Source organism: Balaenoptera musculus, chromosome 3 (assembly GCF_009873245.2).
Source record: "Balaenoptera musculus isolate JJ_BM4_2016_0621 chromosome 3, mBalMus1.pri.v3, whole genome shotgun sequence".
Taxonomy (NCBI): domain Eukaryota; kingdom Metazoa; phylum Chordata; class Mammalia; order Artiodactyla; family Balaenopteridae; genus Balaenoptera; species Balaenoptera musculus.
In genome coordinates, this window is record NC_045787.1 from 115,487,463 (window position 1) to 115,514,891 (window position 27,429).

Consider the following 27,429-nt stretch of genomic DNA (forward strand, 5'->3'; position numbering starts at 1 on the left):
CATCAGCGTGGGTGGCAACCAGCTTGGCTCAGGTTGTGTCTGCGTTCAGTCCTTGCTGCCCGCTCAGTTGTTTGGTTCTCCTCTGCATGGCTTCTCCACGTGGTTAGCTTGGTGGTCGCAGGGTGGTGGGACTTAAATGGAAGCTGGTTTCCCCTAAGTGCAAAAATGCAAGCTGCTGGTTTTGCCACATTCTATTGATTAAAGATCAAGGCCAGCCCGGGTCAGAAAGGGGACTACACAAGGTCATGAATATTAGGTGTGGTCCACTGGAGGACACCAAATTAAGTCTACCACACAAAGTCTCCTGGGTTTCTGACTTCATATTTGGATGGATGGTGGTGCTATTTGTGGAAATGGGAGCACTCCAGTGGTGTTGCTTCTATCCCCATTTAAAAAAAAATCACTGCGCTCTGTATGAAGGATGATTACATTTCAAATCTCTTTTCCTCAGAATTGCTTTCACTGATCCTTCATCCTGGATTAAATCCCATTGTTATAGATTCCCAAGCTTCCTTTGGTCTCCCCTTTGACATTCTTCCCACTGGGGAGCATTGTCTAATTGGCTTCCCCATTAGATGTGAACTCCAGGAGCCATGGTACTGGGTCTCACTTGTTTCCTGACCCCCATCCCAAAAGTTCAGCCCACTGGTACATAGTAAGTTCTCCATCTTTGCTGAATTGAATATCACCTTAATCTTTCTTCACATGAAAGGTATTATTATTACATTAACAATGTCCTGCATTTCTAAACCAAGACTACCCTAACTGAGGACCATTAGGAACAAAGCCAGTAAGGAACTGCGATAACACCTGACGTTTAGATGCCAAGTAGATTTGATGTGTACATTCGCTGTAATATGCTGCAGCTGCTGACATCTGACGGAAAACAAATATTGAATTGGTGATGCCACCAATGCTATCTATTATGCTAAACACCAATAATTCCATTGATGTATGCGGGAACACTGGAGCAGAGGTCAACAGCCTGTCTAGTCCTAAGTGGCTCCAAGGAGTCAGGCAATATGCAGTACCTACGGGTGCCATGGGCAAAGGTAAAAGAACAAAGGAAAAATATAAAGCCATTCTTTTTATATAAAATCATTTAATTTCTTTCTGTTAAAATACACTCAATCCAGATGCAATGGATCAGGTGACCAGATTTTTCAGGATTCTTACTCCACCAGGAGCTGATGCCGTCTGTGTCAAACCTGGCTCTGGTCACAGAACATTCACATCTTTAATTCCAAATACTGAATGTGATGCAAAAGATGTAATCAATATCTAACATACAGGTATATAGTTACTTGGTGGTCACTGCACGAGGTTATCAACCATGCAGGCTCAAAAAATAAGATGTATAATAAGTTGGTCCTTTCCAAAAATAAATATATTAGGACACTAAGCCTATACCTTAAATGAATCCAAAATAAATACTAATTAAGCGCTAGCTCCTGTGAGGAACAGTGCATGCAGACGATGAACTCACGCGTGTGGCTATTCGTAACAGAAAGCTCTGGAATCCCAACAGTGCCTCCTCACAAAGCCAGTCCTGAGTGTGAGGATGTAAATGAGAGTAACACATAGCTTGACTAGGCTGCTGGATTCCACGTTCCAGTGGGGTTTGGAGTTCGGCGTAATTTCTAATAGTTTCCAACAGAAAGAACAGCAATGGCATTTTCTTGCTGGTCACTTCTCCCAAGCTGTGAGGCCTGGAGCTGATGAAGGAAGTTCAGAAGTCCTCTAGTTTGAGCAGATGAACCCCAGGGTTGCTAATCTGGGGACACGGATTCCTTTAAGCTGCAGTGCCCCTTGTGATGAGAAGGGTTTTCATCCCACCTTCCTCACTGCTGATCATGCAGTGTAGAGGGCACTTCCATTCTTACGAGAGCTTCGCTTTCTGCTCGAGCCTCAAGCCCTATTTCTTAGCCCCACTCCCATCACGCGTCTCCAGTCTGCATTTGTGCTCACAGAAATAGTCTAGAGTTGCATGCCAAGTTCTGAGAGCAAGAATACGCCATGCCTAGAGAGTTTATATATGATAAAAACTTTCCAAATGATGTAGGCAAGAGGAAAACGCTTATTTTACCACCATGCAGACAACCCATCTAAAATGCAACCCAGGAAATTATAGTTTAACAATATTCTGGACAGTACCAAATAGATTAAACTATCCTTCAATCCAAAGCAAATACCATTCCCTTGAGGAAAACCAGATGTGAGTGTTGCAGTCTATTAGGTAATAAATAAAACAGTACCATCAGTGCTATAAAAACAGACAACAGACCTGACATTTAATGAAGTGAGTTAGTATTGCCTCTATTTAGTATCATCATAGATAACTCATCTCTGCCATGAAATCCAGGTGTGACTACACTATTCATGGGCATCTAGAGCAGAGTCTTTTACCTTGTCAAGTCAGTTTAATTATGGCCCATTTTCTAGCAGAGATTGGGGCTGGGGACAGGGGAGCTTTGATTTTTGTGTGTACAGGAAAACAACTTTCTATAGCTCATTTGGCTCACAGGCACATTTTATCATGTAAATCCCTTCAGTCACTCAGAGGGGATCAAGGAAGCCTCCCAAAACCCAGGAGGATAGACTTCGTTGGGTGACAAAATCTGACTATCTCTGGAGCTGCTCTCCCTCCCTACAGCTGAGCAGGTGCCCCTACCAGCCACCAAAGCCCCACTCTTTACCTCTGGACACATCTCCTGACCCTGTGGGATGCCCACACGTGGGACAATACTAGATACATCTGCCTAAATCATGGCTATGCATCTGAAAGGAGAAAACTCTACTTTGGAAACAAGTTTTAATGTAGACTCTCCTTCCAACAGGAACTTTTCTTCCATTCTGAAGAAAACATGGAGTGTAGACTACCTTTACCTACTGATCCTTCCAGGTTCAGATTCATGATATAATCTGGGCAGCTTGGTCCTGGTAGCTCACCTCCACGGGAAGGCCCAGAACCACACAGTCCAGGCAACAACTTCCCTCCTCCTTGTCACCAGTGGGAAGAGCTGCCTGCTTTTGTTTTGTATACAGAAGTGGTGTAGAGAGGTGTCCTAAGTGGATGTAGGACTGCCATAGAAAGGATACAGGATCCCAGGGTGGGGGGAGGAGCATCCTTGGGAAAGATTCTGCTTTAACCAATATGGCTAGAATTACCTGAGCAATGGGGATGATCACACACTTCCTACCTGATAGTCGGCCTACCATCTAGCTCTGTCACAACAAGTTGTGTGACCCAGTTCAACCATGCATCCTCTCTGAGCCAATGTTCTCATTCCACACCAGGCACTCAACAAATGTTGACTACATGAAAAAGCATCTCCTATCACAAACTACAGGGCACTGGGTTAAACAATGACTGCTGGGGCCAACGCCATACCCCCATAGCCACAGACTGAGGGTCTTTCCCCTCTATCTCTAGGCTTGAGCAAACAGCCCAGCTGGCTGGCAGTGCCTCCTCTTAGGTATGACCACTGTACCTCTGTGGGGTGTAGGGACTCAGCTTAAGTGTGATGCTGCAAGGGGAAATGCCAACAAGAACATTCTCTGGGTTCTGTGATGGACTAGGGAAACTGCACTGAGCAGCTGAGACTTAGTCTTGCATTTTACCTTCACCTGCTTCCATGTGTCCATTGAACTGTTTCACTCAATAACTTAATTTCTGGGCTCTCTACAAGAGAGAGGGTTAAGGAAGTAAAAGAAACCCAAATTAGGCAGTTTGCTAATGCTAGTGACTCTGAACAGAGATTAGACAACTAGAAAACTGTGGACTACAACAGTTTACATTTCTTCACATTTCCCTTAGAAAATGGAAAGTTGAGTTGTTCCAACAGCTGAATCTGGTGGGGAGACGATGACTCTAATGAAGGGAGAGGTATAATTCTCAGTGCACATTGTAAACAACCAATATTAAGCTGCTTTGGCTAAGCCTAGGAATGACTGGCTATTGAGACTTCACTGAAGGGAAGAAGGAAGAAAATATGAATCTGCTCTGGGGTGCCCTGAACTACATTTCTAGAGGCAGGGTAGGCGCAGAGCACGGGGCTGAATCTAATGCTTTGCCATTAATTCAATTTAGATGACCTGCTCCTGGCCCCCGGAGCCAACCCCCAGGAAGGATTCTGTGATGACAAGTCTGGCTCCGTGCTGAAGCACCTCCAACTCTGCCCACCAAACAAAGTTAGCAAATTGTAAAATGTTCATCATTTCCTAATTTTGTATTATACAATGGAATTAGGAACATAAACAGTAACACGTAGCAAAACCCCGAGCCTGCATAGGACTACCATCCTCTCAGCCACCTCTGCGTAGGCCAATCAGTTTGGAAAGTTTTTCACAGTTTTCAAGTTTCAGCGACTCTGCCTTCTGTTTCAATCGTTCATCTCTGTATAATCCTGCCAAATTGGTCAACTCTGACTCTGAAAGATAAAAGAGGTAACAATTCATCAAGAAAGTTGAGCTCCTCTGTTTCACTTCAATACTTCTGGAAGCAAAGCTCCTTTTACTTTAATGCTTTTTCTTTCAATTAAACTTAAGAAACACTCATTTACTCAAGAAACATGTATCAGGCAGCTACGCTACACCAGGTGCTGAGGATTAAGGGACACCTGTGATCCTGGAGTCCAACAGTATCTGTGCTCTATTACAAAAGCACTGGACTTAGTTCTTATCAATAGAACATTTGGCACCAGACTTAGGAAACCTGCACGCGTGCAGTAAAAGGAGACCCTGTTTCAGGGCTTTCCTACGAATGGTATTCAGATGGCAGTTGGGAGAGAATGGAGTCCAATCGCCTGTTCCTGTCATCTGAAACAAAGACAGCTGCTTCATCCTTCCCTCTGCGTTGCCGGATCATAACTCATACATGCGGACTGACACAGAGCCCTCCACCGGCAGGCATGCCTTCTATAGAAGGGCAGGTTGCCGGCGGCGTTCCTCATTCCCTCACCACATGTGGGGCCCCTAACTCAAAGGCCAAAGGCAGCTGGGCTCTTTTAAAAGTGAAATCATCTGGATCCGGTGACCTCTGTCTCCTTGACGAAATGTATTTCATTTTCTCTTCATGGTGGAGAAAGTCATTCTATTTTTAACCAGAATATAATCTCTGCTGTCCTCCCGGACTCAACAGTGGTTTGGCTGCCTCTCTTTTTTATTCTTTTGTATAGTTTCAGAGACATTCGTAGGAAGGAATGCCTGAAAAGCACCTCCAGAGACGTGTTGTGTATTAACAGGATGGCATGCTTCAAGGGGCTGCGTGGCTTCTGAAAGCCTCAGATAGCAGGCAGCTACTCAATGTTTAAAAGACCACACTTGTGAAAATGCTATTTTAATCATTCTGAAATATGTCTATCCATTCTTAGTCATCTTGCTGACAGATTTTGTTTTTCTTGGTGGAACGAGAGGCACCTGTCTGATTAATCAGCAAACTGCCTGGAAACAGGACTTAATACCTAGCCAGAGGGAACAATGCGCAGTGGTTTCTGAATAAGTCTGTATCAACACAAAATACAGGCATTTCTGCTCACAATGGTTCCGTTTACACCAAGTAAGGCCCAAAGTGCAGATTAAGTGCAGGACTCCAGGGTGAGGGGTGGGTATGCATGAAAACCCACCCTCTGCGATGTGGGTTCAGAGGCTGGGCCCTGGCCCAGCAGTTGCTTGGCAAACAGTGGGTCTCCTAGGCTCTAGAACAATGTGCTCTCATCCCGTGGCGTGGGGCCTGCAGTGCGTGCCAGCCAGAGCTTGCCCCCCGCACAGGCATCCTCGCAAGTGATGCGGCTTCAGGGCGGATCATGCGCCGCACCCAAATGAAAGCCCTCTGCTCCTTCGTTCCGCCCAGAGCTAGGCACTGACTCCATCTGTCTGGCTTCTTTGGCATGTGGGAAACCTGTTCAAGAGGGCTCTGTGAAATCAGGCTGTGCCTTTGGTCCTCTGAGTCACAGTTACACCAGTATATAGAGCAGATCCTGTGGCTTTGCTTTTCCTGGAAACGATTTCCTTAGGTTTTTTGTTACTGACCTTATCCAAATGTCTCATTGCCTGAAATCTCATTCCAGAAAACATTAAGGGCTAGTGATTCTTACTATTTCATACACTGACAACCACTGTAATGAGCTGATGAAAGAAAACTGCACATATATGAATGCTTTTCTCAAAACATGACGTTGCTTTTTTAAAGTTCATTGAAACCAGTTTTCAATGCTCCAGAGATTGAGAGCAATGACCTTGCTCTAGAGCAATGACCTTGCACAAGGGCAGTGTTTCAAGGAACTATGTCCCACACCCCCATGACCATGCTTGGAGAAACTTCTCTCCAAACTGCCAGTGAATACTTTTGCACTTCAATGAACAAAAGGTCAACTCAATGAATATGTTACTTTTCACAAGTTCTGTTAATATTCAATAACTTCTAAGAAAAAACAAAATCTTTGGCAGGGGCAGGATCAAGAGAACATCTTTTCTTCTCTGCAAAATGTTTCCCCTGCCCTGAATGCCAGTGTAATAGAGGGACAGAGCATTGCACCTTCAGGGTAAGCTGACTCAAGCAAATTGCCAAGAGAGGCAAGTCCCAAAGCCTCTCTCAAAAACACTCTGCATGACAGCCCAGATCAGAGTCCTGACAGCTGGAAGACCCCGACAGATCCCAACGACCATCATGATCCAGCCTCATAAGACAGTGCTGCATCCAGTCGAGCAAGGCCAAGCAAGGTCTGGATTCAGTCAGGATCCAAACACTTACTATATGCCAGACACCATGCTAAGCGTTATACTCATACCATCTTCTATAATCCATACAACCTCCTTGGGAGGAAGAAAGCAGAGAAAAGAAATTAACAAAAGATTTTAAAAGACAATGGCTAACTTTGCTAAAAACAGTTTCCATTCGGTATTTTGCCAAGAGTGAACTTTGTTCTCAAGCGGGTTTATTTTTACAACCTCCATGTGCTAAATTTAACCATGCTGGCTGCACTTGCTGCTGGATCCGGAGGGCAGATGCTGCTTGTTCTCAAATGGCACTTGGGCTGTGTGGAGGCTCCGGACAGCCACCATCCTTAAATGCCAGAAATAGATTTTTAAGGGGTGTGTGCTGATAACCCCCGGTTTGGAACTTGTGGGTACACGCATCATGCTCACCCACTGGATCTGTTTATACCTGGAGAGTGCCAAAGCCCTGAAAGTAGGCCTCATGAGGATGGGGACAAAAGCCTAGAAGCCACCTTAGGTGTAATCCTTACCATGAGCTCTCTGCATAATTTCAAAACCCTCTCAGAGTCTAAAATAATGGAGACTCTTAGGACATACGCTGTGGCCTTCACCTGATTTGGACCCATGTTTATAATGCCTTTAAGTCTAAGGCCTCTATCTTGCTCCAAAATTCTTTCCTGATTTTTGAAACTTGCAAAACCTAGTTTAACAGTGGGGTAGGGGTACTTCCTGACCCCTCAGTTTTTTCAATAAAAAAGCAACTTCCTCCTCCTGCTGAATTCCCCCTTACATCCAAGTCATTGCCCACCAAGCTCCTAATGCACCTGAGAGGTCAGGTGGGCTCTGCCCTACAGGAGTAGACAGCAGAGACAAGGTCCCTCAGGGGCAGGGTTAGGACACTAGCCCTGCTCAGTGATTCCTAGTCCTCAGCAGTTTCACTGTTTTCCAGTCCTGAGAACCCTCTCTTCAAAAGACATTTGTGGAGCATCTGCTCTGAAGCAAAGACTGTGCCAAGGGCCTGGGACACAAAATTAGTAAGACATGGTTTTTGCCCTCAGAGAGCCCAGAGTCCAGCAGGGAGACTGTCATGTACCTACAGAACACGTTAACATGGCGAGGGTGGCACTGTCTTAGCAGGATGAGCAAAGTGCTTTAAAAACACCGAGGAAGGAAAGACTAACTTGGGGTGGGGTTGGGATGCATGACGGGTCAGCGAGGGCTTAGCAGCACTGTGACTGAGGATCTAAATTTATCAGACACTGTTAGATGTATAAAAATAACCAATGACAGACAAGGTTTTAAAAAATGAGTTAGTTTGCTTTTTAAAAATTAACCAAAGCCAAGTTTTATAAGATACAATTACTAATGAATATATGTGTGTGTGTGTGTGTGTGTGTGTGTGTGTGTGTGTGTGCGCACTCCCCATGAACACTCACTGGGGTTGGAAGCCAACACTGTCACCCCCATTGTCTCCAGGGAAACAGTGTGGAAGGCCTGCTCCTGGGAGAGTCGCTTTTGTTCTGTGTGGCCACAGCTGATTGGAGGGGAAGAGAAGGGGCACCGAACTCAATAACAACAACCTATAAAACTTTGGTTAGGTTGGATCAATCAGATTTCCCTCTGGGAAATGTGAAATCAGGAAACCATGGACCAAACCAGCGAGCTACTTAAACAGGAAGCTTGTGATGTAGAAAGGGGCCAATGACTTGTGGGGTTGGGGAAGTTGGGAGAGTGAATAGGAGGGTAGCAACCAAAATAAACCATGGCAAATTAAGGCTGTGAAGGAGGAGAGCTTGAAAAAGCAAAGAAAAGAAGTTGGTAGAGAGAGGAGAGAGGGCAGATAGGCAGAGAGATGTAGAGACTCAGAGACAGACAGACAGATAGGCAACTAGTACTGCCCAAGTTCCTAAGATTTCCCAGTCCTGGCCACATGTATCCTGTCAATAAACTTCCCTTTTTTTGTAATATCCTGAATGGGCCTCTGTCCTATGCCTGTTCACGTAAACATCAGTAGCTCAAACAAGGAGAGAAAAAGGATCAGGAAGCTGTGGATGCCTCAGGTTGGAAGCATGGCACCAGCTAAAGCCCCTTTTAGAGCATCTTACTTTGTTGTTTCTCCTTCCAACAACTTGTCTGGATGTAATCAATGTAATCCTTTTCTATCGTCTTCTCCAGGTCACGCAGAGATGCTCCTCTGTAGGCCTTGTCAAAGTTTTTATCCACAAAGTAAGGCACCTGTAGGTTCTGGGTTTCTCTAGAAATGGTGTAGCCCAAGGTCCTGAAACAAGGAGAGAGAGGCTCAGGTATGCCTGTCATACTTGGCAATATCACTTTTAGCACTGGCCTCACAGAGATCATTCACACAATCACCTCTTCAGAGGGCAGATGCAGATATCATTTTCTAATACATCTAACATTTATTATTTCCCAAGCAAAGCAGTAAGTGTAATGTCATCATTGTTGCTATTATGTGAGCATGTTCAAATGGATTCAGTCTCAACATATTTACTTCCTTAAAGGATTCACCTCCCTCTCTTCTCTCTCTCTCTCTTTTTAAATTTAAAACATACATCATGAAGGTTTGTCTTACATAATTATGAAATGATTACCACAATAGGTTCAGCTAACATCCATCTTCTCATATAGATACAATAAAAAGAAAAGAAAGAAGACAAGAATAAAGGCAAAAATAACTTTCTCCTTGTGATGAGAACTCTCAGGATTTACTTTCTTAACTTTCCTATCATACAGCAGTGCTACTACTGTAACACTGTGTTGTACGTGACATACCTCGTACTTATTTAACTTATAACTGTTAGTTTGTACCTTTGACCATCTTCCTTCAATTCCCCTTCCCTCTCTCCTCCACCTTCGGTAACCAGAAGTCTGATCTCTTTTTCTGAGTTTGGTTTTTTTTTTTTTTTTTTTTTAGATTCCACATATAAGTGAGATCATACAGTATTTGCCTTTCTCTGACTTATTTCGCTTAGCATAATGCCTTCAAGGTCCCTCAATATTGTCACAAATGGTAGAATTTCTTCATTTTTTATGGCTGAATAATATTCCATAGTGTGTGTGTGTGTGTGTGTGTGTGTGTGTGTGTGTGTGTGTGTATGTGTGTGTACAGGTTGTTTCCATGTCTTGGCTACTGTAAATAATGCTGCTGTGAATATGGGGGTGCAGCTATCTGGATTGACCTCTCTTAGACTGCTTTCTATGTTAAAAGTAGAATGCTGAATGCTTAAAAAACAATTTCTATATTGTATAGGACCTAGCATGGCACCTGGCGCAGAGTGGCTATTGGTAAATGTTGGCTGAATGAAATGATTGTTACTATAAACTATTTAAAAATAACCAGACAGCTTATACCAACTTAGTTCTAATTTTTAGGACATGATAAAAAGTACTTTACAATGATACCTCCAGGCTAACTCTCAGTGGGTCTAAGATATCCAAAGGTGTCTGGTGCTCAGAAACTTTAACAGGTCTGGGTTAACTGAAGTCTAACCATAAGAAAGTACAGAGGGAGTTCAAATTCAAGTTAAAACAATGTGATGGCAATGTGCAAAATCCAAGCTGATTTTGTTCAAACTGGACAAAGTCCATCTTAAAGGAGTTATATCTGACCTTTTCCTAGCCTTTTCCTTTGATCTCTCAACTTATGGATCTTGCTGGATGTCTCAGAGCCATGACTGCTCTTGCCTCCCTCTGGGAAGCTGTTATCAGGGCAGGTTCCTGTCTGCCCCACTGGCCTGACAAGAAAGGAGGTAGCAGTAGCATATGGAGAAATATGGAAGTCAGGCAATAAGAGGGAATCAGGCCATTGTGTCCCGACAGCAATAACCTCGCTCTGAGTCTCAGCTTTCCTCTCTGTAAAATGAAGATATTGATCTAGAATGATAGTCTTTAGTCTATAGTGATCACCAACAAGAGCTCTTCCTGTTAGGTATGGTTCCATGGAGTCCACATTTTGAAAGGTTTTTGTCTGCTAAACTATAATAGTAATGACTCATTTCCCATTATTGATTAAAAAAAATAATCCAGTGATTCTCAGACTTTAGTATGACCAGAATTATCTGGAGGGCTTGTTAAAACTCATATTGCTGGTTCTCACCCCTAGAGTTTCTGAGTCAGTAGATATGGAGTAAGGCCTAAGAGTCTGCATTTCTAACATGCTGGCAGTTAGATGATGCTGGTCTAGGGATCAAATTGAGAACTGATTTAACTAAAATAATTAATTGAAGAAATTTAAAAATTCCTATCAGAGCTCAAATTTTCCATGCAATACAAACTTTATAATGATTTCTATATTTTCAGCAAAAGCAAAGAAATGAGATACTATGGTTTGACTGTATAGCCTTATGAATAAATGTACTATTCTTCCAATTTCTTAAATTGGAAATAATTACTAGACCTTAGTTACTATGTTCTCAGACTCACAGGGGTCCAGCGATACTATCACAAGCTCAGTAAGGTCCTTTTTAACTCTAAAGTGGAATGTTAAAGATTTAATCTGAACCTGGAGTTCGTCTATTAATCCTTCAGAAACCAGCCATTGCTATTCTGCAGCTGACCAGATGATGTCGCTGTAGAACAAAACAATCCAGGTCCTGAGTGCCTGGGAAACTGCCTAAAGAACAGTATTTTTGAGTCTCTGTATTATTACTATCCAGCTGTTCCTTTAAACACAAAATCAGTGTTTTCTACAACAAAAGGTGAAATGGAATGTTAGTAATGTACCAGCTTGTTAAGAAATATTTATAAATATTTGACTTACGATTTATAGAATAGACTATATGGGGGATTAGCAGCTAGCAGCTGAGTAATCACAGATATAATCACAATCACCAGAACTGGAAGTAACTGAATAAATGCAGAATATGTAGTCTGAAAAAGAAAAAGCATTTGGTGTAAGTGCTCTTCATCAATATAAAGCTTATTGAAAAGAGAACAGTTTTCCCAAAGAAAATATGAATTACTGATGTACTGCACATAGCCCAAGGCTTTTCTGGGAAGGTTGTACTTTCTGCTGAGAAGTACCAAACAGCCCCATTCTGTCTGCTGAAAAGGCTGAATGAGGCCCACCTACAATCTGGATTGACACTCAGTAATCCTTCTGCAGCCCCCTTTTCTAAGACCAATGAAGCAGACACCTGTGCGGGAGCTTGCCCAGACTGTGACTCTCATGAGGTCATGTTATTATGCAACTTTGGTGCCTTGGCCTCAGCTGAATGGACTGTGGGACATCTGGGGGACATCAAACCGTAGCAGGGATGATCACATTCTCCCTCCTAAGCATCTGGGATTGAGATCCATCATCATTCACTGCTAGGCAGTCACTTGAAGAAAGGACACATACTCTGAGGCACTGCAGACTGGACATTTGCAAGGGGAAGTAGAAAAGCCAGGCTGCTTAGAGAGAACAAAACAGATGCAGGGAGTTAGGAAAACTGGAGACAGTCTGGCCCCAAGAGTCATGGAGAGCACAGCTGCATGGGGGCCTGACAGCACCCCAGTTCCTGGTTCCCGTCTGACATAAGGCCCAGCAAGCTTCCTGCCCTTAAGCTTCATGAGACTCCCTTGATCCCTTACCTTAAACCCCCTTTAGTATTGAATATTTTGAAGGGGGTTCCTATTCTCTGCAGTCAAGAAAACGTTTTTCAAGACAGCCCCATAGGTGAACAGATTTCCCAGGACAGTCACCAAAGAATGGATGGGGGAGGGGGTACCATTCTGGCTTATTTGGGCCAATTATCCAGCTCCTCTTGCCAGGCTTCTGCTTTCCTAAAGCACATTTTAGCAACATATCTCAAGTTGAACTTCGAAAACCTGATCATACTACATAAAGGTCAGCTCAGTACAAGTGTTTATGGGCAGCTGTTGTCCTGTCCTCCCCAGGTACCTGAGGCTTATCTTCTTCCTCTTCCTTCCGTGTCTGCATCCTCTCATGTCGGTGCCGCCGGCGGTAATAGTGGGGGTCATCTGTCACGTTTGAAAACATATGAATGTTTCCTGGAAAAGAAAGAAAAATACTTAGCATGCAATATGGCAAACACCCTTTCCTTGCCTTTTCCAAGGTCCTTGCTTCCAACTAGGTTCTCTGAGGGTAGAGTATTGTCCCGTTTTACTCAGTAGAAAAATACAACAGTAGGTATGTCAAGTGAACCAGCTGGAAATGGGACATGCTTAGCTCTCTCGCCCTTATTTAAATAATCCTTTGTAACTAGTGAGTGAGAGAACCCCAAGAGGCTAAGAAAGAAAGCACTTGGGCCATGAATCCTGTCTGACATGCTCATGTCTGCCTCCTTGCCCAATATCAGATTATGTCACTAGTATCTTTAATAGCACCTAACAAAATTCAATTTACTTCCCAGGCATTTAATTAACCCAACTTCCAACTCTCTGGGGGTACTTTTCTAACCTTTACCTTTATATAAATGCTATTTTGCAATAATGATAATACAGGCATTTTGCTTCTAATTTATAAAACACTTAAAAAAATATCCAATCCTCAGAGCAGCCTTGTGAGGTTGGTATTGTCAACCCCATTTTTAGGTAAGGAAACAAGATCAGACGGACTAAGTCAAAATCATGCATAGTTGGAGGGTGGAGACATGCCTTCAACCCCAGATTATCTGATTCCAAAGTTTGCTGTTGCCACCATACCATGGTCCCTCTATTCAGATCCTCAAACAGATCCTCAAAATATATATGAATTTTTTTTTTTTTTTGGCCGTGCCGAGCGGCATGTGGGATCTTAGTTCCCCAGCCAGGGATCGAACCTGCACCCCCTGCAGTGGAAGCGTGGAGTCTTAACCACTGGACTGCCAGGGAAGTCCCTATGACTTCTTAAACGATAATTTTGGGATACTAACCTGTAGGAAAATGTCCTCCAAAGAAGATGTTGAACAGCTCTTCTGGAGTGATGTCGGCTTCAAAGTCCCTGTAATAATTATAAGGTCTGGCTCGAGGGGTAGTGAAAGTCACCTGTTCATCTCCATATTCATCATAGCGGAGTCTCTTCTCAGGATTGCTCAGGACTGCAAAGGCATTTCCTATTGCTGCAACAAAAACAAAAAGCACCTGAGTACATAGTCTTTGCTGTAGCTGAGGGTGATTATAGTAGTAGCAATGAAGAGCCCAGAGTTGATTGGTGCTGGACAACTTCACAGTGACCCAAGGAGAGGTGCTTGGGCCTAGAAAGTTCACCAAAGTGTTTGCCCTTGAAATCTTCCATGATCTAGTCTGATAAGCCTGAAACAACACTGGACTCAAGATGAACTAAGAAGTACTGTTCTCCGTCATCAAAAATGTGTTATTTCCTTGAGAGCAGTAGTTTATGGTTGGAAACAGTTCCTACATAAGTAGTGGTATTCTAACATGAAGTCACATACAATCTCCTGAATAAAATAATCAGTAAAAATCCTCCTGCTTGGCTAAAAGCAAAGTCCTCACTCATCAGTCTTATTTCAGCTTACTTTTTTTTTTTTTGGCTGTGTTGGGTCTTCGTTGCTGCGAGCGGGGGCTATTCTTCGTTGGGGTGCGCGGGCTTCTCATTGCAGTGGCTTCTCTTGTTGTGGAGCACAGGTTCTAGGCACGTGGGCTTCAGTAGTTGTGGCACGCGGGCTCAGTAGTTGTGGCACGCAGGCTCAGTAGTTGTGGCACACGGGCTTACTTGCTCCGCAGCATGTGGGGTCTTCCCGGACCAGGGATGGAACCCCTGTCCCCTGCATTGGCAGGTGGATTCTTAACCACTGTGCCTCCAGGGAAATCCCTCAGCCTACTTTTAAAAATGGTCTTTAGAAATTAACAAATGTATCTCCAGGGAATTCCCTGGTGGTCCAGTGGTTAGGACTCTGTGCTTTCACTGTCAAGGGCCTGGGTTCAATCCCTGGTTAGGGAACTAAGATCCCACAAGCCGAGCAGTGCGGCCAAAAAAAGAAAAAAAGTATCTCCAATGTCTTAAAGAGGGACCAAAGACTGAATAGATTACATATGCATACCATCACTTCTCCCTATGCACAAATGTGCAAACTTTGTCCAATTTCATTTAAAAATACAATCAGTGCCAACAATCAAAGAAATCTTGAAAAAAAATCTTTTAAGACATTCCTACCCGCCTACCTTTAATTCAGTCAACACTATCAGAAACATAGTCAGAAAGAGCATTTCCTTATGATTCTTCTAGCTAGGGAATTGTATTAAATATTTATAGCAATAAAACTGCTAAGCAGAAAAAACAAACAGAAAAACCTAAACAGAGTTGCTTAAACATTCACATCCCTTGAAATCTGGCAGATTTCTCAGAGAAATGGCATTAGTCTGTGAGGTACCTTACATGAAGGTGTGAGGAAATTGTGGGTTATCTGTTTCCTTGTAGAAACTGTGGGGAGAACTAGATTCACAATGGCACATCAGCAAGGGTAGCTTGCCCTCTGAGGTAAATGCTGACTTTAAAAAATGTCTCAGATCTATCATTTTTTACTTTTTCTTTTGAAAAATTTCAAATCTCCAGAAAAGACGAAAAAATAGTACAATAAAAACCTTTACATTTATTCATCAATTATTAGCATTTTACCACATTGCTTTCCTCAACTCTCTACACATACACATATAATATGTATTCATTTTTTTGCTGAACCATTTGAAAGTAGGCCGCAGATATTATGACACTTCACCCCTAAATATTTTAGCTATGTCTCCGGAGAAGAAAGATATTCTCCTACATGATCACAACATCATATCATAGCTAAGAAAATTAACATCAATTCATTATCACCCAGTGAATCCATGCAAGGTTCATGAATTACATTTGGTTTCACGTCTCTTTAGTTACTTTTAATCCAGAACAGTCTCCCCACCTTTTTTGTTTTTCATTATATTGAATTTTTTGAAGAGTGGTTCAGTGTTCTTTGTAGAATGTCCCATATTTTGATTGTTTCTTTATTAGATTCAGGTCAAACATTTTGGCAAGAATACCACATGGTATTACAACATGTAATGTTAGGTTGTTCTAGTATTGGTGATGATAAGTTGGATCACTTGGTTAAAGTGGTGACAGCTAGCTATCTCGGTTATAAAGGAAAATTTCCCCTGTGTAATCAATAAGTATTCTGTGGGCGATAATTTGACATTATGTGAATATCGTATGCAACAACAACCTATCACCCAATGGTTTCGGCATCCATTGATAATCCTTGCCTTAATCAATGACATTCCTGAGGGTGAAGCTCTTAAGTAAGATTTTTATTTATGTGTTGGATCCAAAATATTTTTTAAGAATATATCACTGAAAGTATCATGGAAATCAATGGAAAAAAGATTCGATCTATAACCATGTTTTTGCTCTTTACAAAGCTGCATAAAGCTTTTTCATACATGTTAATAACAGAGGTTTCATGAACAAAGATTTTCATGGTCAAAGAAGTTTGGAAGTGCTGTCTAGGCCCTACTTGCAAGTGGCCACCGACCTATAAGTTCCACAAGAGGAATCATATCTGTTTTCCTCACCATGGCACCTGGCACAAAGATCTTCAATAAAGATTTGCTGAATCAAGGAATGAAAGGTTCCAAAAGGTGTCACAGAGAAACCAAATATTTTTTCCAAAAGAAATTAAGGTAAGTGAATGAGGACAGGAGAGAGCTATGCTAATAATCACTATCTAAGAGGTGTGGCAGGAAAAAACAAAACCCTGCTTGTGGCCTTATAAAACAATTACAAGGGAGGCTGAAAACAACTTGCTGTGACCAAACAACATAGAAGGGCAGAATTAAGCATTAGTTTAGGATCAGACCTTTGAAAGCATCTGTTGCTCCAGGAGCACAGTTCTTGTCAGGATGAAATTTCAGGGCGAGTTTTCGGTAAGCTTTCTTAAGCTCTTCATCACTGGCATTTCGTGAAACCCCCAGAATTTCATAGTAATTTCTGCATTTCTTGATCCTAAAAACACAAATCAGAAATATTTTTTGGTATGTCTACAAAGGCCCCTTTTGTATAATTAACTGCAAAATAGTAAATCAATCTTCTCTCCAATCTGTGAGCCCCAAAACAAACCTAAAAGAAAACTAGTGAACACGTTAATGAAACATACAATTCACTAACAATGTCCTCCTCCCAGTGAGAGCTTAATTCCTTTCAAAGTATTTTTACATCTAATATTTTTTTCTTTCTATATCCCTGCAAGTGGATAGAACAAGTATACTAACCCTTATAATATTAAGACCCAAGCTAAGGTCCTCAGAGTTGAACCATTGGACAGCAAAGTCAGAAGAAATACCCCAACCATCCTTTTTTTTTTTTTTTTAAAATCTACCTTTTGTTCCCCTTATGGCTATCTGTTTAAACTTTGTTTTAAAAAGTTAACATATTCACATAGTAGAAGAAAAATATCCAATAGTACTAAACTATATACAGTGAAAAATCTTCCTGCTTCCCCATTCCCTGTCCTCCAATCTCCTACCCTAAGAATAACCACAGTTAGAAGTTTTCTGTGGGGAGTTCCCTGGTGGCCTAATGGTTAGGGTTCTGGGCTTTCACTGCCATGGCCCAGGTTCAATCACTGGTCAGGGAACTGAGATCCTACAAGCTGTGTGGCACGGGAAAAAAAAAAAAAAAGTTTTCTCTGATTCCTATGTACAGAGAGAGTACATGTATAGAGACTTCCCCATTTTTTTTTTACATAAATGGAAGCATATTATAATCACCCTTCTGTATCTCATTTTTTTTTTAAACTAACAATTTATCTTGGGAATTGATCCATAACTTATAGAGATAAAAAGTACAGGGATAACAGTTTAGACCACCAGAGTGTCAGTTCTGAACTTTTTGATCTAAGAAGTCTTTTATACTCTTATAAAATGATATAATGGCATGTTATATAGCCTCTCAAAAATTCCACTGTATAATTATGAAGGAATGAGAGTGAAAAAGGCAAATAATACGTTTGCATTATCATGAAGATAGTTTTAAACTTGCAGACCCCTCCCCAAAAGGGTCTTGGGGTTCCCAAACCACACCTTGAGAGCGGGTGGACTACAGCATGAACTCTGGAGTCAAAATGCCTTGGTTGGCATCTGATCTTGCTGTGGACTTAACTCTGTGCCTTTGTTATCTTCTGAAATGGGCTGATAATTATACCTATATTTCACAGCTGTTATAATTAAATGAAGTATTCATTAAAATGCTTGATAGCATCTGACATGACGTAAATATTGGCTATTATTACAAATCTACCACATTCTACAGATGGTCAACAGGCACATGAAAAGATGCTCAACATTGCTAATTATTAGAGAAATGCAAATCAAAACTACAATTAGGTATCACCTCACACTGGTCAGAATGGCCATGATCAAAAAGTCTACAAATAGTAACTGCTGGTGAGGGCGTGGAGAAAAGAAACCCTCCTACACTTTTGGTGGGAATGTAAATTGGTGCAGCCACTATGGAGAACAGTATGGAGGTTCCTTAAAAAACTAAAAATAGAACTACCATATGATCCTGCAATCCCACTCCTGGGCATACATCTGGAAAAGATGAAAACTCTAATTTGAAAAGACACATGCACCCCAATGTTCATAGCAGCACTATTTACAATAGCCAAGACATGGAAGCAACCTAAGTGTTCATCGACAGATGAATGGATAGAGAAGATGTAGTATATATATATATATATATATATATATATATATATATATATATATATATACAATGGAATATTACTCAGCCATTAAAAAGGAATAAAATGCCATTTGCAGCAACATGGATGGACACACAGATTATCATACTAAGTGAAGTCAGATAAAGACAAATATGATATGATATCACTTATATGTGGAATCTAAAAAAATAACACAGATGAACTTATTTACCAAACAGATACAGACTCACAAACATAGAGAACAAATTTATGGTTACCTTCTTTCCTTTATCTGTTGGTAGATATTACCTTAAACATTTCCATTAATTAAATGGAGGTGTGTATGAATTGAGATGTGCCCAGCCCCTTCAGTTCACCCAGAAAACATGAACTCTTAAAAACTGACTGTAGTAAATGCAGGAGAGATGGATACCTGATAAGACACAGCAAAAGTGACCTATATACACATTATGACTCTGAAGTACATATTATAATTGTGATATTTCCAGTGGTAAATGTCTGACTTTTAAAGACATTCTTTTAAATATTTGTATTATTGTTAGGATGTTTTAATCAGTTGTGTTTTTTAATTCCATGTAATATATGTAGCCCTAATCAGATTTATAGCACCATATTTCTCCTTGGGTCTTAAAAGAGAGTTGACAACAATTTAAAAGCATAAATTGTTTTATATTAGCTAGTATGTATATTTATTTACCCGATGGCTTTATCTTGTTTCCCAAAATTTTGGGGGGATTTGTTGAAAGCATTGTAACTTCCATAAATGGCTATTTTCTTGTAACTGTCAGTGAAAATGGATGTGTACGTTGTGTTTTTATATTACTTTGGTTTTCCTGGTTTGTTTGTTTTTTGGGTTTTGGGGGGAGATGGTTAAACATAGAATCATTTTTTTAAAAAAAGTTATCTTTGGTCAATGAAAAAAAAAAAAAAAAAAACAAATTTATGGTTACCAAAGGGGAAAGCGGGGATGGGGGTGGAGAGGAGGGGGATAAATTAAATCAGGAGTTTATAATTAACAGACACACACTACTTTATATAAAATAGATAAACAACAAGGTCCTACTGTATAGCACAGGGAACTATACTAATATCTTGTAATAACCTATAATGGAAAAGAATCTGGAAAAGAATATATATATATTCAGTTACATATAACACAACACTGCTGCACACCAGAAACTAACACAACATTGTAAATCAACTATGTACTTTAAAATAAAAACCTACCACATTCTTTTAAAAAGCTGCATATTCTTGCATTTTATGGATGTATGTACATTCCCTACTGATGGGCATTTAAAGTATCTCCATTTTTTTGCTACCACACAATTCAGTTAGGCAGGCAGAGACCCAGAGGCTTGTTGAAGAGTTCATAGTAAGTCAGTAACACAGTTGGGACTATAATGCAGGGTCTGGAATGTCGGTCAGGGCCCTTCCCCAAGAGCTGCCCATGAGGATCCTATGGATTCCCCACCCTAGTTTCTGATCCCTCCTTCCATGGCAGATTCTCCCCTGCCTTTCTCTTTCCCTCTCTCCCTTATCAGATATATAATTTGAAAATATTTTTTCCTGTTTTGTGGGTTGATTTTTCACCTTCTTGATGGTATCTTTTGAAGTACAAAAGTTTTTAATCTTGATGAAGTCCAATTTGCCTACTTTTTCTTTTATCCCTTGGGCTTTGGGTGTCAACAAGAAATCATTGCCTAATCCATACATCACAAAGCTTTACATTTGTTTTCTTCTAAGAGTTTTATGGTTTTAGCTCTTACATTTAGGTCTTCGAATTAATTTTTGTATTTGTGTGAGGAAGGGGTCCAAGTTCATTTTTTTGCATGTGGATATCCAGTTGTCCCAACAACATTTGTTGAAGACTAGTCTTTCCCCCATTAAATTGTCTTGGCACTCTTGTCAAAAACCAATTAACCATAAATATAAGGGTTTATCTCTGGAGTCTCAATTCTATTCCATTGATCTACATGCTTATTCTATGCTGGTGCACACTGTCTTCATTACTGAAGTTTTGTAGTAGGTTTTGAAATTGGGAAGTGTGAGTCTTCCAACTTTGTACTTCTTTTTCAAGACTGTTTTGACTACTCTGGGTCCTTTGCATTTTCATATGAATTTTAGGATCAGGTTGTCAATTTCTGCAAAAAAGGTAGCAGGGAATTTGATAGGGATTGTGTTAAATCTGTGGATCAATGTGAGGACTATTACCATATTACCAATATTAAGCCTTCCAATTCATGAATACAGGCAGTCTTCCCATTTATTTAGGTCTTCTTTAATTTCCTTTAATGAAGTTTGTAGTTTACAATGTAAAACCTTACATTTCTCTCATTAAATTTATTCCTAAGCATTTTATTCTTTTTGATGCTGTTATAAATGAAATTGTTTTCATTTTCAGATTGTTCATTGTTAGCATATAGAAAAATAATAATTTTTGTATATTGATCTTATACTGAACTTTGCCGAAGTAATTTATTAGTTCTAATAGTTTGTGTGTGGGGGGGTATTCCTTAAAATGTTCTATACTAGATCATATAATTTGTGAATATACTTTTACTTCTTCTTTCCAATTTGAATGGCTTCTACTTCTTTTTCTTGCTTAACTGCGCTGGCTTGAACTTCTAGCACAATGTTGAATAGAAATGGCTAGAATCTTGTTCCTGTCCTGTTCTTGATCTTGGAAAGCATCAAATTATTCACCATTAAGTATGATGTTAGCTGTGGATTTTTTTTTTAATTTAAGGAGGTTTTTTAAAAAAATAATTATTTATTTGGCTGTGCCAGGTCTTAGTTGAGGCATGCAGGATCTTCGTTGTGGTATGCGGGACCTTTAGTTGCGGCACGCAGGATCGAGTTCCCTGACCAGGGATCAAACTTGGCTCCCTGCATTGGGAGTGCGGAGTCTTAACCACTGGACCACCAGGGAAGTCCCAGCTGTGGATTTTTGGAAGATGACCTTTATCAGGTTGAGGAAGTTCCCTTCTATTCTTGGTGTGTTGAATACTGTTATCATGAAAGAGTGCAGGGTTTTGTCAAAAGCTTTTTCTACACCTACTGAAACAATCATGTGACTTTTGTCTTTTATTCTATTAATACGGTGTATTACATTATTTGATTTTCATGTGTTAAACAACCTTGCATTCCTAGGATAAATCTCACTTGGTCAAGATATATAATCCTTTTTATATGTTTTATATGTTGCAGAAATCTGTATCCATCTTGTGATAACTTTGTCTGTTTTTGGTTACAGGGTAATAATACTGGTCTCATAGAATGACTTGGGAAGAATTCCCTTCTTTGGTATTTTCTAAAATAGTTAATGAAGGATTAGTTAATTTGTCTTCAGACATTTGGTAGAATTCACCAATGAAGTCACCTGGGCCTGGGCTTTTCTTTTGGGAAATCGAATTTATCCATTTCATTCAAGTTATCTAATTTGTTGACATATAATTGTTCACAGTATTCTCTTATATAATCATTATTTTGTAAGATTGGTAGTGATATCCCCTATTTCACTCCTGATTTTATTTATTTGAGTCTTCTCCCTTTTTTTGCTTGGTCAGTCTAGCTAAAAGTTTGTCAATTTTGTTGATATTTTCAAAAAACCAACTTTTGGTTTTGTAGATCTCTATTGTTTTGCTATTCTCTATTTCATTTAATTCCACTCTATATTATTTCCTTCATTCTGCTTGTTTGAATTTAGTTTGTTCTTCTTTTTTTAGAAGATTAGGTTATTGATTTGAGATTAAAAAAAAAAAAATTTATAGCTATGAATTTCCTTCTAAGTATTGCCTTAGCTGCATCCTATATGTTTTGGTATGTTGTATTTTCATTTTTTAAATTAGTTTTTATTGGAGTGTAGTTGCTTTATAAGTGTTTTCATTTTCATTCATCTCAAAGTATTTTCTAATTTTCCTTGTGATTTCTTCTGTGACCTATTTGTTATTTAGGAATATGTTGTTTAATTTTCACATATTTGTGAATTACCCAAATTTTCTTCTGTTGTCAATTTCAAAGAACATACAGTGTTTGATTTTAATCCTTTTAAATTTATCAAGTCTTGTTTTATGGCCTAACACATGGTCTATCCCGGATAATGTTCCATGTATACTTGAGAAGAATGTGCATTCTGCTGTTGTTGGGTAGAATGTTGTACAGGTGTCTGTTATGTCAAGCTCGTTTCCCCTGTCTCTCTTACAGTAGAAGCAGGGCAGTTACTTCAGATTATACCCTAACACTCCACTTCCACCTAGCCTTGCCTCTGAGGCCAAGAAGCTATTGTGCTTCAATAACAGTAATAAAAATAATAATAGCAGTCAATACTTACATAACACATCATCTGTGCCAGGCACTGTACATAAAATCACTCATTTAATCCCACCACAGGCTCACCTTTGTACTCCAAGCAGCTGCTCCTCAGTATAAGTGGCATTCCCCTCACCCTGTCGGGTTTGATTCCACTCATGCTCAGACTTCTTTTCCTTTTGTGCCTTCCTGCAGTTACAGCAACCACAGGGGTCATGACTTTCAGGAGGTCTGTCTTCTGGGTATTTGTTTCTTCTAACTGCATCAATGTAAGCTGCAAAGCAACAGCACCTCCATGAGGCTTCAGTCTGACCTGCAAATCAACTTTGCTACTGGCCTTAGCTATCTGGGAGGCTGCCTGTAGGCAAATGAGTGTGAGGCCCAGGTTACTGACATCATGCTGAGTTCTAAACACCCATATAAAGCTGAAGAAACATCTTCCTTGAGAAAACAATACAGAAAATACAGAGGCAATCATGAAAAACGTTTAATGCCAGAAATATGAAGCATAATAATGTCCACCATACCTACAGTCATCAGTCAGCAAATAATCTTCACTCAGAGCCAGTAAAGGGGCTCAAGAGGCATCTGCCCAATACCTTGGCTTTAGGGCAGCACAGGGGAAGCCTATTTCTCTGTGGTCCATGGTCAGAAGTGAATTGATCATAACACATTATTTTTTGTCGCAATGCCTCCCACCACTAAGATTTAAAGTAGAAATGAGTTCAATTTTTTAACTGACAGTTATAAAACTAATATGTACAAGATATTTGGCTAGATAAATCAGGGAGATGTATGCATAAGATCTACTCCTGACCACAAGGAGGATATAGTTTAAAGGAGAGGATTTACTTAATCATAATGCCTACAGAGTACGAAGAGGGCCACAGTAATATAGTCAAAGAAGGCAGAGTACTCGTGTCCTGTATGGAGGATCTGGGTAAGATTTTTAAAAACCCTTTCTCCTGCTTAACATCTCTTACTGACTAGCCACTGCTCGGTGTCCCAATTTCTTATAATGGGCCCAGCCTGTCTCTCCAGCCTCAAATCTCACCACAAGCTCCTTTGTAGTTTATGCTCTAGCCACACCAAACTCCCTTCAGATCATCAATGCTTTCTCTTTTCTCTGTGCCTTTGCACATGCTGTTCCCTCTGCCTGCAAAACTCTTCTCTAAGTAGGTCTGGCTAACTCCAACGCATCCTTCATGTCATCATATGTAACACTTTCTTCATGAGGCCTCTGACACCCAGGCCACACTGAGTGCCTAGTCAGCATGCCCCCCAAACCTACGACCTTGCTGTGTAGCCCAGGACATTCTGGCCCTGTTCTGTAACTGACTGTTTACCTGTCAAACTCCCTCAGTAGACTTAGAGTTCTGTGGGCTCCGGGGCCCATGTCTGTCAAATCCCGCTGCAGGATCAGCATAATGCAGAGTACATAATAGGCACTGGCTCAGTACTCTTTGCCTGACTGTAGGATGGAAAAAGCTGGCCCATCCGTCCTGATGCTGGCTGCAGGGACAAGACCAAACCCAGGCCGAGGGTCAGGCAGCCCAGTTTGGAGGCGAAGATAAGCACCGGGTAAGCAAGCTGCGGGAAACCGCGTCACCCCGCTGACCCCGGCGCAGGCGGGCCTGACAGCTGCAGGCCCTGGGCGGGGCACGGGCCGGGGCGGGGCACGGGCCGGGGCGGGGCTGGGGGCCGGAGGCAACAAGTCGTCACGGGTGACTCTGGGTACCCGGCCGGGTCCTCAGCTTGAACCAGCGCTCCTGGTTTCCGGATCCCGGCCCCCTGCCCTGGGCGGTCTCCCTCCTCACCAGGAACCCTACTCAGGCCCAGCATCTTCTCATAGCCCTCCATCCTTCATCTCAGGCCCAGGATCTCAGCCCCTTCAGGTGCCGTCAGGAGCCCCATTCCTGATTTCTCCCTGACCCTGCCCTGTCCCACCCTCCGGCCAGGACCTGATACCTTCCGTCCAGCGCTCCCCGCTGCCGAGTGTCGCTGCCATACCGCTTCCCAGTCAGCAGGTCTGCCGAGCCTCCCCCGCGCCCGAGGCTGAAAGGGAAGGGGGCGCAAAAAAGCGCGGGGCATGCTGGTCATTGTAGTCCAATCCATAGGAGCTGAGGTTCATTGGACTACAATTCCCGGCAGGGATCGCGCCAGGGGTCGCAGATGCAGTGGTGTAAAGGGGCGCGACCCTTGCTGCCAGTTGACTGCTTTATAGCTAGCGGCTCTCAGCCTGAAAGTGTGGCCATGGCGGGTCGCGCTTTTCCTCATTTGTAGAGTGGGGATAGTGGCTTTGGCCCCGCCTAACACTTCGGACGTTCAAAGAGACGCGATGAGATCTATCCTGGGAAAGGCTTTGCAAACTATGGGCTAGAGGGTGACATTATGACTATTTTTATCCTCAGGATGTCCTTTTTAAATATAGCTGATGCCTGTTCTGTGCAAAGTGTATGTTCAGTCCTGGACAGGTTTTGGTGATGTCGAACCTAACCCTGGGGAGAACCAAGAAAATAAGAAAGTGAGAGATATATGGGGTTAGAGGGCGGCTCCTCTGGCATAGCTTCATTAGAGGGACCGGTAGGAGTCAGGGGTAGAGAAAGAAGAAGAAGGCAGGTATTGGAGCTGGTATATAGATCCCCTATCTTTGCTGTTCCTTATCCTTCATTCATCCCATCCTACTCCAGGGCCCCTTCGAGACTTTTCTCCTCTCCTCCACCCCATTTGTTTCCTTGGCCCATTCCCTTCTTTTCTGAAGGACCGGGCCCTAGGAGATTAGTAAAAAGGAAATGAAGAAATATTCCTGCTTTTCCCCACCCAGGTTTGTATGGGGCCTAGCAAAGAATAAAAGCAATTCTTCATAGGTGGGTAGGTCCGGTGTCACTGACTCATCCCTGCAGGTGAATTGGGATGGCCAAAAATCAGGTCTGCAAAAGTGAAAAATGATCATGTACATCCCCAAATAAAAAATTACCTGGAATTCATTGAGATCTTACTCAGGAAGACCAAATCAGTATGTCAATTATGATATCAACCAGCAGTTACTTAGGTAGTTGGAGTGGGGAGATGCACAGCCCTAGACACAAACTGAAAGGGTAAATGCCTTCAGTGGTATGCAGTTCCATCCCTTCTCTGCAGTCATGGCCCTGGGATATATGAGCATCAGTGTGTTCACAGAAGGCTGGGTCCTGAAGAAGCCACTTGTGCTCTTCAGACAAGGGGTCTGATCAGGGATATCCTTTAGGTGGTTGAATATAAGAAGGAAGTGTATTTGGTTTAGGGAGGCTAGACAGACTGATCTAGAAGATGGACAGGGGAAGGTGGAATATGTCTTGAAGTCCAGGGGCACAGGGCTAAGGTCTGGAGGTACTCAAAGATGTCAGAGTACCATGAAGTGAGAGGTATCTGGTTGAGAGTGGGGGTACTAGAGCATTTTAGGGGGAATTGGATTGAGAAGGGGTGCTACAAATTATGGGGCTACTTAGGAGTAGAGTCCAGGTTCAAGAATGCTGGACAAGATTTGGGAAGCTGGGGCCTCTTGAAAATGTCTGGTACCTCAACAACCTTTCCCTTTATCCTCTGAAACCTCACTTCCTCCTCTTCTAGATGGCTCATTTACTCCTCGATCAGTAAACAATGGTTTAGCTTGCAACCTTCTCAGGTGTTGCCATGCACGTATATCCTAGAGCTCAGTTACACCTCAATTAACACCTCTGGATGAATTTTGCTATGACTTTATCACCAGGACTAACTTAGAACTCCAAACCTCAACACTTAGAACACTTCTATGCCAGTTTTTGCTTAAGCATGCCAACCACGCAACAAAAATAATTCCCACTGTCAAATTCAATCTCTGTGTTTGGTAAAAGAGGAAGCTGTGGGCTCAACAGCCTCCAGATAGAGGTGCCAGGGGAAAGCAATCAGCAGGAAGAGTGAGAGCACCTGGGAAGGAAATAAAGGACAAGAACTTGGCAGTTCTCAAAGAGAGGAAGGTAGGTGCAGAAAGAAGTTCAAAGAGGTAAGAAAGGACATCCACAGATCCAGGGGAAACTGCTGAGCAGAGGCACACAATGTTTTCCAGCAGATTCAAATAGAATTGAGTAGTACTAGCCTGGCTTTGGGAAACTGTGTTCTAGACCTAGGCTGGGGACCCTGCAGTGACTCTTTACCTGCTAAACAATTTTACCTAGAGCCAGCCTCGAATTTCTATCAGTTTTCTCTTCTTACTTTTAGAAAAACTTGTTGAACTGTAGTGAATTTTTGCTGGTGATACTGAGGTTTGCCATGTGCCCTATATGATTGAGGTGCTGCCCCATCCAGCCCTGGAAGAAAGATACTGAGTAAATGATCCCTCTATTCAACTGGGCCTGTGCTCCTGAGCTGGCTTGTTGGTTGCCCCCCCATAGGATGAGGGGAGAAGCAAGGGAAGAACACACAGCAACCACCCCACCCCTGCCACCCGTTCCTGCTTTGGGGCCCTTTAGTCCTGTGTTAGAATAGGGAGGAAGCCGTCTTCTAAATGGCCACCATCCTGTTGTCTAGACATAAAGGAAGAGATATGGTCTCAGGGAAGCTGCAGGGAAAGGCTATATATACTTGGATTTCCTGTCAGAGGTGGGGTCTTGTATTTACATAAGTAGTAGGATCCTCCAGCAGAACCCCGTCTAATATAATTTGCTAGAGAGCAGAATTCAGCATTAAGTGAATTCATCCTCAACCCCTTCACAAAGGGTAGTTA

General features: G+C 41.8%; 1 protein-coding gene across 1 annotated transcript; it reads right to left on the minus strand.

The window, feature by feature from the left end:
• Positions 1-1,090: 1,090 nt before the first annotated feature.
• DNAJC18 (DnaJ heat shock protein family (Hsp40) member C18) lies at positions 1,091-27,129 on the minus strand. Its single transcript, XM_036846386.1, has 8 exons — positions 24,657-27,129; positions 22,776-22,962; positions 16,512-16,657; positions 13,593-13,778; positions 12,620-12,729; positions 11,495-11,604; positions 8,823-8,995; positions 1,091-4,430 (listed from the first exon to the last, which is right to left on the minus strand). The coding sequence occupies exons 1-8, from the start codon at positions 24,694-24,696 to the stop codon at positions 4,306-4,308; spliced, it is 1,077 nt and encodes a 358-aa protein (XP_036702281.1). The 5' UTR covers positions 24,697-27,129; the 3' UTR covers positions 1,091-4,305.
• Positions 27,130-27,429: the final 300 nt, after the last annotated feature.